The sequence below is a fragment of the Aulonocara sp. 'chitande type north' Nkhata Bay genome, linkage group LG8 (genome assembly GCF_057382095.1).
Source record: "Aulonocara sp. 'chitande type north' Nkhata Bay isolate Kocher_YH1m ecotype deep benthic linkage group LG8, A_spYH_male_GT1.1, whole genome shotgun sequence".
Taxonomy (NCBI): Eukaryota; Metazoa; Chordata; class Actinopteri; order Cichliformes; family Cichlidae; genus Aulonocara; species Aulonocara sp. 'chitande type north' Nkhata Bay.
Window position 1 is genome coordinate 3,599,829 of NC_141351.1, and position 17,753 is coordinate 3,617,581.

General features: G+C 41.4%; 2 protein-coding genes across 5 annotated transcripts in view; one reads left to right on the top strand and one right to left on the bottom strand.

Moving 5' to 3' along the window:
* The first annotated feature begins 240 nt into the window (after positions 1-240).
* Positions 241-17,753, top strand: part of LOC147322863 (arf-GAP with dual PH domain-containing protein 1) — a 46,914-nt gene continuing 29,401 nt past the window's right edge. The window contains exons 1-5 of one of the 4 annotated variants that reach the window (XM_086302816.1): positions 241-415; positions 596-658; positions 2,304-3,152; positions 4,636-4,816; positions 6,264-6,646. In XM_086302816.1, the coding sequence (XP_086158942.1) occupies positions 6,391-6,646 (256 nt within the window). In that variant the 5' untranslated portion in view covers positions 241-415; positions 596-658; positions 2,304-3,152; positions 4,636-4,816; positions 6,264-6,390. Of the gene's footprint in view, positions 416-595; positions 659-2,303; positions 3,153-4,635; positions 4,817-5,966; positions 6,647-10,814; positions 11,016-17,753 lie in introns of those variants that run through there. The other 3 variants (XM_086302818.1, XM_086302815.1, XM_086302819.1) reach the window with 3 other exon arrangements.
* cox19 (cytochrome c oxidase assembly factor COX19) lies at positions 7,468-9,364 on the bottom strand. Its single transcript, XM_086302820.1, has 3 exons — positions 9,181-9,364; positions 7,866-7,977; positions 7,468-7,782 (listed from the first exon to the last, which is right to left on the bottom strand). The coding sequence occupies exons 1-3, from the start codon at positions 9,260-9,262 to the stop codon at positions 7,689-7,691; spliced, it is 288 nt and encodes a 95-aa protein (XP_086158946.1). The 5' UTR covers positions 9,263-9,364; the 3' UTR covers positions 7,468-7,688.

The following is a 17,753-nucleotide window of genomic DNA, read 5'->3' on the forward strand; positions in this document are numbered from 1 at the left end:
GTGATGCATTAGTGTGGTCTGCACTTCCTCTTCTTTGATTGGGTGAAATGAGTTGAAAGTAATTGGATGAGGGAACCATGGGGAGTGCCCTGCATAATTTCAATAAAACGCCGTTTTAAACGTCGTTACAGCTGGCACAGAACGCCGTAAAAACGCCGTTCAAAGATGCATAAAAACGGCGTTTCCGCCTGTCTTTGAACGCCGCTTTTTCCGCCACTCGGATGGTGCGTTCAGGGCGCCATCCGAGTGGCGGAAAAAGCGGCGTTTGTCGGAACAGAACGCCGTTTTTTTCGGCTTTTTGAATGATTGAACGGCGTTTTTTACGCCATTTCTTAACCAAACGGGTTAGAAAAGTGGCGATTTTTGGCTCTAATGGTAGTGCACCCCCTCGACCTCACAAACGCCGCAGCACTTGGTAAGTTTATTGTATAGCGTTTTGGACGGGTTGATAGCAGTGTTAGCAAAACTAGCAAAGCTAAATTAGCTAGTCCTCAATTATTTCATTTGGTAGGCAGCAGACAGAGATCGAACATCATACAACTCTATTTATTTGGTAAGTAGGTAACAGTCGTTCTTGATGTAAATGTTTCCTTAGGAATCCAGCAATGCACCTGGACCAAGTAGACCCGCCGTCTCCACTGGGATACCATACCGCTCGGTAGGCCTTCTTACACATATCATTTAATTTATTTATCATGAAATTTCCCCTTGTGGGACTAATAAAGGTATGTTATCTTATCTTAGCTGACTGGTTTTGATATACAGTCAGGTTCATAAATATTTGGATACAGACACATTTTCTAATGTTTCTTCTGTACATTACCAGAACGAATTAAAAATGAAATGACTTCAATGCAGTTGAAGTGCAGACTTTAAGTTTTAATTCAGTGGGTTGGACTAAATGAATGCATAAAAATGTGAGAGGGGAAAATTTATTTGTAAATTTGCAAGACACTTCACCTACCGCCTACTGGTGTTGGCCAGAAGGGCCGATGGCGCGATATGGCAGCCTCGCTTCTGTCAGTCTGCCGCAGGGCAGCTGTGGCTACAACTGTAGCTTGCCTCCAACAGTGTGTGAATGGGTGGATGACTGGGTGTGTAAAGCGCTTTGGGGTCCTTAGGGGGGGGACTAGTAAAAGCGCTATACAAATACAGGCCATTTACCATTTTAATGTTTACGGATTATCACAGGTGATTACAGCCAAGGAGGAATATGTGCCCGACGTTCACTTAAACTAATATAAGGATGTATAAAGGCTCTGTTAACATTATGAAGCTAGTCATGCTGACCTTCTTTCCTTTGTTCAGTGCATCACGCGTTGTCTACAACACCAGGTGAAAGTGAGGCCAAGCATCAGGAAACGGAGAGCTGCATTCAAGAGAGTAAAAATGAGGGCCAGGCAGAGGGGCAGCAGATGTTTCCATATAATGTGGCAGAATTTGTGTAAGCTGTTGTCTAGGGGTTAAAGAAATCCTTCATTTTAGATGTTGTTTAGGATATTGTTTTGATGCAGGTTTCCAATTTGCATGTTTGGGGTTTTCTTGCTGAATGACTGCAACTTTAGGATTTACATTTAATTTATTTTATTTTTTTAATGATGTAGTGTGAGAAATTCTTCAAGGCTGACATGTTTTAGGATTTCTAATATCTCTTATCTACTTAGCCCTATTTTTCTGGAGGAAGATGAAGCTCCTGACATCTGACCCACGTTAAACTCATGGACTGAACATACACACACCCACAATGGACAACTGTACCCTCAAACACAATAATAACATGGACTGAACCACCACTCACAACCACTAGCACTTTATATAGCCTCTGTAGAAACTATCTACACCCTCACTTATCTTAACTGCACTACTGTATAGCTCTGTGTAAATAATCATTCTGTACATTTGATAATCTTTAATCCTACAACTGTTTACAACTTGCATAGTTCCCATTTCTGTATAGCTGTATATCCCAGATTCTGTAAAGTTATTTATTTCATATTCTGTATAGTTTTTCATATTTATATCCTGTTCATATCCTGTACATAGCTTGTACTCACTACAGCCTGTACATACTTATAGTTATAGAATATTCACAACATACTTCATACCGTGTACATTATAACATACCATAATAGACCCATTTCTGTAATATACTCACATATCTATATTATTGCTAATATATATTGTAATATATCTATATCACTAAAGCACTTCTGGATGGATGCAAACTGCATTTCGTTGCCCTGTACCTGTGCATGTGCAATGACAATAAAGTTGAATTCTATTCTAATTCTATTCTCTTGAAGAGGCAATTCAGCGTAGCCTCCTAGAAGAGTCTGATAGACAGAGAGAAGTTCATATTTCAAGGTAAGATTTGAAAGTAACCTTTAATAATTGAATATCTTATTTGCATCTTTACTTGCATCATTTTTTTGCAGTTACACAATTACAAAATTACAAATCAGTTTTTGGCAGACAATCACTTTTTGGCACAACACCGCCCTGGACGTCGGGCTAGAGATTTTGCGAGCCCCGAGTTGTGTATTAGTTGACAAAAAATAAATAAAACCCCAATAATCTGACAATTCCCTCTGAGCAAGCACTCGGCGACAGTGGGGAGGAAAAACTTTCTTTTAAAAGCAAGAAACCTCCGGCAGAACCAGGCTCGGTGAGGGACGGCCATCTGCCTCGACCGGTCGTGGGATTTTTAAAGTGACTCATTGGATGTGAAATAAATTAGCTTGTTTGAATCGTTTGTTGTTAGCCAATTTAAAGAGTCACTTTGATGTCAACTAATACACTTAAACTGTCCAAATAATTTTAAAGAAATATTTAGAGTCAATCCTGATGGATTGCTACCTGAAAAACAGGTAGAACGATACTTTTCTATCGTTTATTGCATTTATGGAGGGAGTGATGTATGCTGGGTAATGGCACAGCTAGCGACTGGGTGACTTTATTCACCCGTTTCGGCTGTTATCAGTCCATACAGTGGGCGTTATTAGCACAAACCAGTCCCATAGATATGGGCCATCTCCTGCTAGATTGTTCAGAAGGTTGTTATCATCCATCCAGATGGAGGATCACTAACAGGAGCGTGGGAAGACTCCAGAATCCACTCTGGCTGGAATCCGGTGGATATGCAGTGTGTACAGGTAAGACCGTTTAAACGGACAGCATTTATAGAATGACTATTAAAAGTCAGCGAGTGTCAGTAATGTTAATGTGGTTATGTTAGTAATACACCGAGTGCTAATATAACAGCTTTAAGATGCATTTGTAGATATTATTACTGTTTTACCGTCTTTATGGTGCTAGCTTAAAGTTACGGTGTAAACGTTAGCTTATATTGTAGTAAAGCTGTTACCGTTTAAACGATGTTAGCACAGAAATATTAGCTTCTGTCATGACTGATGAAGTTACTAGTTAATAAAGTTTTCAGTAAAGTGTTTAATCGCAGCCAAAGACTGACAGCAAATATCTCGATTAGCTTCAGTGCATCTGTAATAAATATGTGCAAGTTTCAGTGCTTCGTTTAAACTGTATGATACTTATACTGACCCAGGGTCAGTTTAAAATACAATCCTAGCTGTGTGAACAAAGCCTGGCTCCTTTAATCCTGCATGACAAACAAGAAATGCCCCCGTCCACACATAGCAGTGTCAAGATGCTTTGTGAGTTGTGTTGTTAAAAAAGCAATACAAAAAAGAAACACGTTCAGTATATTTTGCAGTTCAATGAAAAATACAACTTGGGTGATTTTTTTTTTTTTTAAAGGAAGTAAACATGCTTGGCGAATACAAATTAACAGCATCACATTCATAAATTAAAATCCATCCAAACACTTTCAACGTGTTTGATCATTTGAATGTCATTTTAAAAAATGCGATTGTGTTTTACATTACCGACAGTCTGTGTTTGTGTATGTTTGTCTGTGTTGATTCACAATTCAGAAAATGGTAACAATCATTACAGAGACACATTGTTTGTCTGCTGAGAGAAGAGTAGTAATGAAAGAAGTGTATTTTGCTCATTATGATAGCTGCAAATTCAAGCTTTTCAGTTAGTTTTTGCCAGCAATGAATGGTTATGGTTGGTACCATGCACTTCAGATTGTTTTTTCAAGCTGTTAACATATTGTAGTTTTTCACCTTAGGCTACATTTTCAAAGCTGCTGGGCTAAAAATAGACCCCTACTAGAGTATGAGATGACAACCCATAGATCAATAATATTACTGAATGAATGGCACGAATCTAGCTCTCAAGCAGTCCTGCCCACATTGTTAAAAAAAATACGATTCAGCATGAACAGATGGAAGAAGAGCCTTGAGGGCTAAAAGAAAAAACAACAGAGCTGTTCAATACTGCTCCTGTAGAAATCAAAGTTCTTAAGTAGCCTATTTAACAGCAACATCTCAATGAGGTATTTCTACTGCACCCTCTTCTGCACTGTGATGGATAAACAGGTGGTGAAAAATATTCCCGATTATTGCTGAGTTTGGACTCAAACTCAGCACTTCATGTCTTTGTCCAGTTTCTGCAGCTTTGTGTGATTAGAGAGTGTGTTATCAATAGAATACACAGTTTATCAACGTGGCATATCAGAAGGTGATTGGCTGCAGACTCCCATCTCTGCAGGACCTGTACACCTCCAGGACATTGCGGCGTGCAGCTCGGATCTCAGCTGACCCTTCTCACCCTGGACACAGTCTGTTTGACCTGCTCCCCTCAGGCAGGAGGCTCCGGTCCATTCGCACCAGAACCTCTCGCCATAAGAACAGTTTCTTCCCCTCTGCTGTTGGACACATGAACAATAACCGTATGACTGTTCCCACCACTAACACATGACCCTACGCTGTGTTCACTGCATCATTCCATGTTTGGCACTGATCACCACCTGCACTCATGTATATATCATGTATATATCTATCTACTTAGCACTTTTAATTCGTATTTTTATTTTCATGTCTATTTAAGCGTAATTTATGACAGGCGATTTAAGTAACTCATCACAGCAGCTGCACTTTACAGTCTCTAAGCTATATTTTCCTTGTTTTGTTCTGTCACTCAAGACCAAATAAAAGACAAAACTGGGGGAAAAGCCCTGATTGTAATTATGCACTGCGCTCAAAGCATGCGACTTGTTTGACAGTAAAACGCTTGCGTGTCGTGGAAAATGGGGATTGTGAAATGTGCCCAAAGTTGACAAAAGCAGAAGTGTCATATATAATGCCATACAACACGCGCAGCAGTAAAGTTTGTTCCTCAACCATCATCCCACGTATGTCATCACAGCTGCCAAAAACAACACTGCTGTCAGCTTGAGAGGGAAGAAAGCTGCTGAGCAACAACAAACTCACAAACTCACCGTGGAGTGTGTAGATATTTAGCTCTGATTTGTGATGCTCATGGCTGTTCTTTCTCAGTGCATTTACTATCAAAAGCTAAATTCAAGCCAACTATGCACTGATGTATTCTTCTACTGATGAATAACACTAGGCTGCCCACACTTACATTTGATACAATATGGACACTTTTTACACTTTTTGTGAACGGTACAGCTTTGACCCCCCAAAACGAAAACTTTTTTCAGAGCACTTTTATGATCTTTTGATGCGATGCAGTGACTTTGAGCGTCTCATTTTAAAAGTTGTTCACAATAGATTCACGTTATTAGTCAGTTCTGGGTCCAAATTAATAACATTCACAGCCACCGTTGAACCACCATTCATCTGCTTCAGATCATTGCTAAGCAAGGTTTAGCTAAAGAAATGGGAACAAATTATGTTGCTATGGGTACCAAGGTGCCTAAACTTACTTAGGTGTTACACATAAAAACAACAGTGGCTCAGGTGCCTCCTTTATGCTCGAATGATTCATGGGTCAGTGCTGAGTGGCTTAACAGAGAAAAAAACAGCAAAAGAAAGTTTAAAAATGTTGTAAATTGCACGTAATTCCATGAAGTGATGTTTTATATTACAGCACATTAAAGAAATACTGCTACTAAAAGATTACAGATGCATTGGTGCAAGTTGAAATGTTTACTTTAAAGATGGCTTTTTGAACGTGTTCATAAGTAAGCAAGTATTAGAACAACTAATCTCTGCAAAGACTTGAATTCTGCACCATGTTCGTTAACTTAATCTTAATCACTTAAATTCTGAATTATTTTACAGAAGCCACAATTGTTTTTGTTAAACAACCTGCAGCCAATGGCATCCAACAGTCCAAATAATATATGCTGTAATTCTTACTTGTTTCTACAGATCTGTGTTTGGCCATCAACGCCACCATCACCCCTTCTCCCTTCACGGTGGCCTAGGAGGGAGAAAATATCACACTTACTTGTGTTGTTTCCCAGCGACGTCGCAACACAGCGTTACCTGTGGTTAAATGGACCTTTCTACCAGCGGGCACGGATCAACCAGAAGACGAACTCCTCATTGCCCGTGTCAATATGAGGAAGGAGCGTTTCTATGGCCAAAGATGAAGCTGACAGTGGTGAAACAGGGAAAGATCTTTGAGCTGGTTATCTTGAACGTGTCCGAGGGGGACCGGGGGCTCTACATGTGCCGGGTGCAGGAGTTTAAAAAGCATCAGGCTCGCTGGAAAGCTTCATCCAACTACACTGCTGCTACTGAGCTCAGAGGTGAGGGCTTGGTTTGCTATCTTGGAGCTTCCCTGTAGTTATAGTTACTGTTTGAGATTTGATAATTTATAAGTGATTTACAAACCACCATATTAGAATCGGATCCATTGACTGAGTCAATATATTATGGAAGGTGAGTATCAGAAGGTGAGTAACAGCCAGGTGCTGCTAATCAAATCAAACTGATTATCAGTAAGAGTGAGAAGCAAAGTCTTTGCTTGTCTGGAGCATTCAGGTGTGCGTCAGAGATATCAGCAGTGATCTTACAGAAACAACTATCGCTGCTTCTCTACCTCGAAAGAGTTATAAAGTAATTTCCAAACAATTTGACATCCAGATCTACAGCGACAGCATTTAAGACCGCTGCCTGTCTTCCCAGAGGTGGATGTCCTGAGAAATTCCCGAGATCAGGCGATACGATGCTCAGAGAAACGATGAAAAACCATATACGCTACAGGCCTCGGTTAGTGTTTTAAAAGTTAAACTTCATGACAGTGCAGTTCAGTTAAAAAGACTGAACAAGAATGTTTTGTTTGGAAGGATTTCCAGGAGAACGACTTTTCTCTGACATGGACGAATCATTCGTTTTGGTCATTTCATGGGACAGTATCAAAAATACTTAACAATAAACACTCTTAAATGCCAAACAGGCACATTTGGTTTGAATTCCACCATACAGGATTTGAGAAGATCCAGGGAGCCTTTAAATTTCATAAAGGTTGTGTTCGAGAAACATAAGAGTAGTCGATTTTTGATAAGCGGGTTTGTTTTTGAACTGTTCAGAGAATGTCACTGCTGCAACTGTGTCAAAGGCTCCAAAATAAAAGTTTAGATAAAAAAGATTTATTGACAAGCAAAACAGCATCTCTATATATTACATAAAGTCATCTTATGTACAAAATTAATTTGTATTGACTGAAAACACACAGTCCTCGTGCTGGAGCTGCATGTTCAGAGTCTTTGCAGTCATCCTTGTCAGCTCACGGTCACAGCACTTTATTCTATGCTTCTGCACTTTGGAAACAGCAGATGTGGAGTCAAATCAGGATTTGTTGTCTTTGCCTGCTTGGCTGGGGGGAGGATCCATCAGGTCCTTAAATCCCAGTTTCTCCAGAGGCTCCTTGGTCATCAGCTGACTGAAAACAAAAAATAAAACCAAGACGATTATACACGTTACCTTTGTCGATTCACTAGGTAACATTTTCATTGGCTTTCTTACTGGTCCATTCGGCACTCCAGGTAGTCTTTGGACTGCAGTCGGCACATGGAGTTGTCATAGTTGTTCTCTCTGAGACATTTCATGAACTTTTCTTTGAAGGCTTTGCACTCTCCTGGAAAAACAAAAGGACAAAATCAGGACTTGTGCATTTGTATGGTCATCTGTAACCCCCAGTAATAAAACTGTTTCTTCCGAGCCACACAACGCTAGTGCTTAAGGGGAACATTAAAGAATCAGGAGCCCACAGGTTGTCATCAACTTTCAGCCCCGATAAGGCGGCCCATCACGATCATCAGTCAGGATTTACAGAAGAAGCTGACATCCAGCACAAGTTATCGAGAACAATGGCCAACAACATAATGCACATATTTGATTTTTAATTGCCATTAAAAGTCTTTGAAAGTTATGACACGCTAATGAGGGTTCTTCTGTAGATCATACACGCAGAAAAAAAAAATCATGTTAATAAAAACAGAATCAGTGAAGTTTGTATGAAACACAACATTTGTGCTACTGCCAAAACTTTCTGTCCATGACTGTGTATCATGATACTTTTCTAGCTTTTTAAGTGAAGGGCTGCTGCCAACATATTGCTTGAAGGTTCTGTGCAGTTTATATAGAGCAGGACAGACATTTGTGTTTTCAAATGAAAGGGAAAAAAATCAAACAGCAGGTGAGGCGTTGTCCTACAAAGTTTCCTGTTGTTTGTGAGCGAGTTGTTTTACATACACTCATCATGCGCATGAATGGTCATTTTGAGCTTTTATAATTTCTTTAAAGTGCAACCAAGGTGCAACTTGCTAACGAACATTTAACCAAATAGTGCGGGTGTACATATATGAGCCTGTGTTGATTAAAGAAAATAATTTCAAACTTGTGCACCCAATTATAGTTTTGAAAACCATGAAAGATGTGTGGTGGTCAATCTTCATTTTCATTAAATGTCTCTTATTTTAATAAAGCAAACTGATCAGAAGTTTAATGTAGTTAAGAACATTTATAACTGGTATAAATATAACGCAGAGCAGCACATCATACATGTTTGTGTAAACGCTATTTTCATTACAGTCTGTCCTTCAGACCTTCTGTCCTAATAGCAATAGCATCAAGCATCGCTGTAAACGTCCATGTACCAATCCTGCTAAAAGGCAGCTGGCTTAGACAAAGGTCTATGAGTGCATTGCACTTATTTAAAACATTTCTAAATATTTATAGCATACACTGTCACAGTTATTATTAATTCTGTCGCTGTTGTGTCTGCGGTGAGGGGAACGAGAGTTATTTAACGGGGCAGACAGGCTCAGCTGGAGCTTACCGAAATGGTCCAGAGGGAACGAGCCTTTGTCCGGAGGCCGAGGTTTAAAAGTCTTCGACCCGAAATTCATAGCGGTAGACATTTTCTCTCAGTTCACAGAGGGCCGTCTCAAAATGTTTTGACATAAACAACAGCCTCTCCGTTTGACCCTGCTGTCGCGCAAGTATGACGGGGCTCGGCAGACAGACATTAGTAATCGATTGATGCTATCGTAAACTGTCCGCACTTTCGTGAAAGAATAAGAGCTGATATTAATTAAACCCATATATGGGTTTAATTTTGGTCTTAATAAATGTGTAACTTATTTTTTTCCGTGGCATTAACAACCAGTCTGCTAAAAATGACCATGTAATGCACAATAGCAAACGGATACTATAGGACTACAGGGGGAAAGCACAGTGATCAGAATTTCCCCTCATTACAAACAAATGACTTTGGATACTTTGCAAAATAAAGTTCTCATGAAAACTAAAAAACAGTTTCATAATTCAAAATAATATAACGGACTAAAAAAGAAACTCTAACTGTACACTGAATCTGATAGAACCGATTCATACTGTTCTCTTAGATACTGTAAGAAATTGAAAATCATAACTGCTGGTTGAAAATATTATTTAAAAATGATTTGATGCAACAACAAAAACGATTGCCTCAGGCAGCTGCCGACAGACGGTGATGAGGAACAGGAAGAGAAACTGTCACGGACGACCAAGCCCCTACATGGGATGACAGACAGAGGAACTGACTGACATTAGGAAATCCTACTGGTTAGAAGCCGACAGCGCAGAGGCTCCGATGATGGCAACACAAACACAGGCCCCAAGTGCCAGATCCATAGAAGTAAGCGTTTACCACAACCAACAGGACCCAAGCTGCAGACTGTGCAAGGCTGCCCCAGAGACTATCCAACACATGGCAGGCAACAGGATGTAAGATGCAAGCTGGGTCTGTGTGCAAGAACATCTGTGCTGCATATACCCTAAAAGTCCCCAAGTCCTGCTGGGAGACACCAACAAAGGTGGTTAAGAGAAACAGGCCAAATGCGCTGTGGTGTGAGTTGTGTTAAATGTGGTAATCGCAGCAGACAGCAACATCAGGAAGAAGGAGCAGGAGAAAATAGTAAATTACCAGCGGCTGAAGGAACATCTGGAACAGATGTGGAAGTCCAAAGCGATCCCAGTGGTAATCAGGGGTCTCCATCCAGGAGAGTGCAACCTCGGAAACAACCTGCAACCTTCCCTCAGATGGGAGATATATGTTAATATGTATTTATTAATAGTAGGCACACTTATTCACCTCTCCGTTTCTGCGTGTGCATTCAGAGCACGTTCATGTTATCAGTTTCATTTAAATGACATTTTTGCACGAGCGCAGGATCCGACTCCACTGGATTCTTTAAACGTGCAGCTTCACCTAGCTCACCGCTGGATGTCTCACTTTTCTAAGATATAAGGCTGAAGGGAAAGCAGGCAGACAGAGAGGAGGGGAGGAGGCGGCGATGGTAACGTGTGGGCTTGATTATTATGCAGCCAAAGAGCCTGGGTAATAGAGCTATCAGTGAGAGGCAGAAAGAGCTCTCGGCGCGGATCGCTCAGTTTCCTTTTCTCTCTCTGCTCTCTTATCCTCGGGCACAGCTCGGATCGGAGGTGGCAGGTGACCAGTCTGTCTGTCTGCTGGACCCCAGCGGCGGATGTTCTTGGGCACCTTCTTCCCACCGCGGTGAGGCTGGACGGATAAACTCACCATGGCGCTGGAAGCGGAGGGGAACAAGCTGCAGCTGCAGGACGTGCTGGCGAGACCGGGCAACGACAAGTGCGCGGACTGCGGCAATCCAGGTAAGGCAAACCTTCCCCCCTCCACCCCGTCCACCAGCCCCGTTACTGAAAACCCGGCGCCCGGTGGAGTCAGCGCATCCAGCTGCCGGTGCGCGTGTGCCTTTCGAGCCGCTGTACACCAGCAGGGGGTACATGAGCCAACTGGCACTTCAGAACCGCACAAGTCTGAGCGAGTCTGATGACAAAGGCCCGCAGATACCCGAGGACAAAGTAGACCAAAGTAGGCCTGACAGTGGACTCTGGACTTATAAGTCTGAGCCATAAACCAATTAAACTGTGTGAAGACATGCCAATTCTGCTCCTCACTCCGTGTGTGTGTGTGTGGTTTTGTGTTATTACAGTCTACACTGTCAGCAACCTCCATAAAGCTCAGTTATTACTTGTGTGTGAGTGGTTTTGCTTTACATGTTCCTGACTGTGTGTCCACCCTATTCCTGTGCAGCTATTTATGTTCATTTTTCACTGTCTTCATCCCCCCCCACCCAGATCCTCTCTTCATCATCCTTTCAGTACACCCCTCCTTCCTCGTTGCTCAAATGGCAGTAAACCAGTGAGTGGCCAGTCGAGGCTCCAGTACGGGCCGAACGCCCAGTGCTTGGAGCCGAGCCTGCCCGGGACGCCTGTTCCTTGGCCCCGGTTACGGCTCCTCTGGGGACTGGCTGTAGCAGAGCAGCATTGGTTTTTTTTTTTACATTTTAGTTATTTATTTATTTATTTGAGCCAAAGGCACTTTTGCAAAACAAGATAGCTTTGTCTGAGGGGTAGACACTTAAAGAGGGATTTCATTGTGATTGTAGCAAGGTGGAAAGGTTGTTATTTTTTGTGGTTGATGCAGCTTTTAATTAGCAGAAGCATTTTTCTTTTATTTTCCTTTTTTTTATTATCAGCAACCTACATAACAACAGTTCAGCCTTTTGTCAGTTTATAACAGCTTTTACACAATGGTTAAAGTGAGATTTGGCAGGGCGGGGGGAACACTGAAATCCGGTGTAGTGGTGCAGCAGGGAACAACGACTCACCTCAAAATAACTCAGAGATTGATTTGTACCGTTAGCTCCAGTGGGCTTGTGTCTTAGCAGACAGCTTGACTCATAAACCATGACTACTTAATATTATCTCTATGTGTGTATGGATACCTCAGACTGCCCTCCACCTGGCCAATATCTATCTATCTATCTATCTATCTATCTATCTATCTATCTATCTATCTATCTATCTATCTATCTATCTATCTATCTATCTATCTATCTATCTATCTATCTATCTATCTATCTATCTATCTATCTATCTATCTATCCATCTATCCATCCATCCATCCATCCATCCATCCATCCAATTAATTCACGGTTGCAAAGGGGCTGGAGTCTATCCTAGCGACCACAGGAGGAGAGGCAGGGTACACCCAGGTTGCCAGCCTGACACAGGCCTAACACAGAGAGACAGACAATACATTCACACTCACATTCACACATCTCTGTAATTTAGAATCACCAATTAACCCAACCTTGAGTCCAAACCCATGACTTGATATAATATAAGTTTGCACATGGATACCTCAACCAACCCTCCACCAGCCCAAATAAAGTCAATTAAAATTAGCCACAGTGTTGCAGAGCCACATCCACAAGAAGAGGTTTTGGTACATATCCGCTGAAAGCTAACAAAGTGTGAAATTATCACTTGAAATTAAGTTTATGGTAGTTAGCAAGGCATCACTGTTATTTTCGTTATACTTTTCGTCAATGACCCTAGTTTTTTAACCTTAATTAGAGTTATAAAAATTGATTAGTATGAACAATAGGCTCAGTAGATATCTTACTAAGTAGTTTACAAATGAGTCCCATTGGTGTGCTGGGTTTAGTGGAAAATTGTGGATATTTGTGGCATTCAGAAGATGCATCCTAGCTGACCCCTGTGAGACCCCAGCCATACGTGAATGCTATTAAAACATATGGGATGGTTGTTCAGTAGAATAGAGTAGAAAAGAGAGTAGAATACTGATGGGCAGTAGTCATTAGCTTCATTGTTAATTAGTAAATGTTAGCATACTTGAGGAAAGAAAGTACTTTATAAGTGTTACTTATGCTGGAAGCCAATTCTCCAAGCTGAAATTAAAATGAAACCTGATCTGTTATGTGTCTAAAAGACATCCTTGTCAAGTATGCTGTCTTCTTTAAGATGATGAACATGGTAAAGGTTATAGACGGTTAGCATTAGCATTGTTTCTGTGAGCGTGTGGCTGTGCTAGCATAAGCATTTATTTGCAAACCTGTACAGACTCACAGGCCAGCTAGCATGACTACAAGCTGTTTGGGGAAAGCTGGCACAATGATTTACACTGATCAAGCGTTATTTGTCTCTTGGGATGTCGTTTTTGATGATTTGTTCACTGTTCTGCAACAGTTCACTATGCCTCAGGGAAAGATTGGCATTGAATGTTCCCGAGCTAAAACTGTTAAGCAGTTTTCCCTGGCAAGTACACCACTTTCACCTTTGCAATGATTGCACAATAGAATCTCGCCTCTGAAGAGCAGTTGATGTTCTGTTCTGTGTGGCAGTGCCAATTGTATCCAGGATGTAATACAACAGCTTAGGGGAAGGAGCTGGAAAATCTGATCCGCCAAGTCGTATACACTCGCTTTCCTCGAGGTGATGAAATTTCCTTCAGCATGCGTGCTATAGTTTAGTTGAATCCAACTGCTTTGTTTCCTAATTACTGTGCTTCTTTCATAAAATTTCACAAGAGTACAAGCAGCACAGATGAAACCCCCACCAGTACCACTTCCCCTGTTGGCAGGAACCAGGAATCCCCAGGCTAATAATTCACATCTCATCAAGATATGAATTTTTGATGCTGGTTTTGGTGGTTCAATTATGAGATGGTTTCAATATAGAGAAAAACAGACAAATCCGCTCAATAGACAAAAGAGAAAGGAAAAAAACATCATTGTGGCTGTTAAGTAGAATATAACAGATACCGTACAAAGAGGTAAGTACAAAATGGGAAATAGTTTTTTCATATTTAGTGAAGCAAACATTTGATTTTCCTTAAACGAGTGCCATCTATCCTTGTTCTGCTTATCCAGTTCTGGCTTGTGGGAGAACTGGATCCCAGGTATCGAAGGGCGAGAGGTGGGGTACACCCTGCACTCGTATATCCAATCTAAAACCTGGAAAGAATCCACACAAGCATGGTGAGAACAAGCTTGTTCATTCAGGCCACAGGCTGATTTCGAACCCAGTAACCTTCTCCCTGTACTCAGAATTTTCTTACTCATTTTACACATCAGTCACTGACTAAGAAACAGAGCAACATTGCACACTTCCCAGGTAGAAACTTGTCATCGACAAGGTGGATCTGCCCTAAAGCAGCGGTGCCCAAACCCGGGCCACAGACCAGTACCAGTCTGTGAGTCATTTGGTACCAGGCCGCGAGAGTTGATGCTCGGGTGTGAAATCTATGGTTTTCTGGGTTTTCTATTTTTTTTAATCATTTTTATTGTTAACTCGGTTTCCCTGGGTCTTTTCCCATGTGTTATGAATCTTTTTTTTTTTTTTTTTTAATTTTTGTTGTATTTATCTGCAACACCTTAAAGGCCGGGCCGTGAAAATATTGTCGGACATAAACCGGTCCATGGTGCAAAAAAGGTTGGGGGCCGCTGCCCTAAAGGATGCTCTACTTTATCCCCCTCTTTTGCTTTAATAGGGCCACAGTTTACAAAATGAACAACATGCTGTGTTCAGTGAGAAATGAAACTAGCGATTGAGGCCATAAACTCATCAGAAGACTGTTTGGTCATTTCATAGATTGAGGGAGCATAAGGGTCATTTTTCACAGGCCTATATAAAAAATGCACTTATTTTATCTCCCAGGAGATGCCGGCAGCATGTCCCTCAATTAATCTTGTATAATGGCCATTCCCAGATGTTGCAGTTCACACAGTTCTTCTCCTAGTTGACTTAGTGGGAGTACAGACATTTAAATTTGTTTGAAATCTGATTGCATTAATCACAGTGGTGCATTTGTTAAAGAGTCTGTATGCATAAATTTAAGACCAGACCAGAAACCAAGACAAGCGACTGTTAAGTGGGTGTGAAGGCTTTCAGCTAGTTTACAAGTAAACATTTACACTCTGAAAAGGTCTTCTCCAGAAATATATCGCTTTCTGCAATGACTCACACGATAATTCAAATGGGATTAGGAAATAAGAAAAGCATGCATTGTGCTAGACAAAATTATTTTGGAGTCTAGTCCACTCGCCGTCGTGTGGTTGTCTGGCTCTCGCCTTTTCTCGATTTCACACCTACAGCTAATTTAGAATCACAAATTAACCTTAAGCAGATCTTCGGTGTGTGGGAGGAAACCCGTGCAGAAGCACTCCAAACAGAAAGATCTTTCTTGGTGAAGAATGAAATATGTCAGAAAAAAGACAGTTTCTAGCTTTACTTTGCTATAAAGGTGACAGGTTAGCCTGCTTTTCCTGAAAGATGAGGTCCTCTATTTTCCCTGCTACGCGACATCGCATGAAATCCTTCTATTGTTCGTGAATTTGCAGACTTACAAAGTAAAACACATCGCAGCATCAGCAGTGACCTGCCTGTCCTTCCTCACCCGTGTCTTATCGTCCCATCTCAGATACAGCATTCATTAAGCAGGCAGAAAGCTTGCTGGAATTGGGCTGAAAACACGCATGGCTTGTGGATGTTTTTGTAATGCTTAGTCATTCTTACTTTGCCCTTCCTTACCTTTGCGTTTCTTCCCCTATCTTCACTCTGCTGGTGCGCTTTGATGAGACCGCTGAGAGGCTGAGCTGGGCGCTTGTACTGCGGGGTTTCTCTGTAGCTCAGCAGCACTGTGGTTCTGCCCTCTGCTGAGGACACACAAATGATTTTTTGCCTCCAGAGAGAAGCCTCAGCAATCCTTTTAGGTGTGCAGAAGGTGTTTATAGAACAGCAAATCAGCAGGTCCAAGATGAGATATAACGAGGTTTAGGTTCCTTTTGCAGTACCACTCATTGCTTTCTGGGGTTTTTTTAGGTTTGAAACGTCTGAAAGCGGCCGGCCTGGGTTCAAGTCCGAGTCAGAAATAAATAATAAATAATCAGAATACAAGTTGACACTCATCTAAGTCGAGTTTGCTATTGCAAACAGACTCACTGTAGACGGTTTGCTTTCAGCATAGACAAACAAACATAGATTGATCGTAACGTGTTGACCATCAGCACCACCACTCACAGTTGGTTGACGAATGCAAAAAAATGTGATGAAATGGGCAACCATCAATTTTTTTAAGTCACAAGGAGGTTACGGTCCCTATTTTACGCCAGTCAGTAATACAGTTTAGGATCACATGGACTTTAATTTTAAGGTGTTTTGAGCATTTTTTTATGATCTGACATCGGACGAAATCCTGAACAAATGTTTTTACGTCATCCTTTGCAGTCTGCTTTCTCAAGAGCAGCAGGAGGTTCTCCACTTCTAATGTACTCTCGCTACATGAAATTATTTGATTTCAGCAAAGGTTGTCATTCGGTTAGAGTGTGCAGTAGGCTGGATGCATGAAGAGCACTTGCTTCAGGGTAATTCTCAGTTACCTGCTCTATTCACAGTTTGCTCAATAATACATTCTAACTTAGCTCTAAGCAGCAGGCAGGTTAAAGACTGTTACATCTCCATTCCAGCTCAAGTTCTGTGTTCTTGCTTACAGTTCTGCTGGGTAATACTGACAAAAAGCCTGAGAGAATATTTACAAAGTTCTCTTAACCATCTGTGCCAAGTATGGCCTGGAAGCCCCGAGGTCAAAATGGGAGACGTCCCCTAGGGTGGTCAAGAATAACCGAGCTAAGATCTTGTGGGACTTCCAGATAAAGTGGTGGTGGCTAACCAACCGGACATAGTTGTCGTAGACAAACAGAAGAAGACGACCGTAGTGATAGATGTAGTGATACCGAATGATGGCAACTTCAGGAAGAAGGAACATGAGAAGCTGGAGGAGTACTAAGGGCTGGGAGAAAAGCTTGAGAAGATGTGGAGGGTGAAGGTAACAGTGGTCCCAGTGGTAATCGGAGCACTCGGTGCAGTGACCTCCAAGCTAGGCGAGTGGCTCCGGCAGATCCCAGGAACAACATCGGAGATTTCTGTCTAGAAGAGCACAGTCCTAGGAACAGCTAAGATACTGCGCAGGACCCTCAAGCTCCTGGCCTCTGGTAGAGGACCCGAGCTTAATGGATAAAGACCGCCCACAGGGGCGAGAGGGGAATTTTTTAGATATATAAAATTGTATAATGCTTGACTTGTGTATATATAAGTCAAGCATCTGTTTAGCAACATGAAGCTCACTGTAAATATAGAATATAAACTTCTTTAATGTGGAATCAGGCACTAATGATAAAATGTATCAGTATCTTTAGACCTTTCTGTTTCTTAGACTATGGTCTGTTTGCCTTGCTGTAGGCTCGATTTAGTAAAGTTACAGTCTTTTTCTGTCATCCAGCAGGCAACCGACTGAAATAATACAGCATTCTAATAAATATGGCAGCACAAAGCCTTGATACATAATAAGAAGCAGTTTAAAATCAGTACAAAAATAGATGAGTAGATTGTTCTGGATTCTTCTGGAAATGAAATACACCTTTTTGAAATTGTCTGAACTGGTCTTTCTGGTGTTTAACATTAAGGTGTTATTGATTAGATCACCAAAGGAGAGCATGTTGAAAATGAACAAAACAGTGGGTGGTA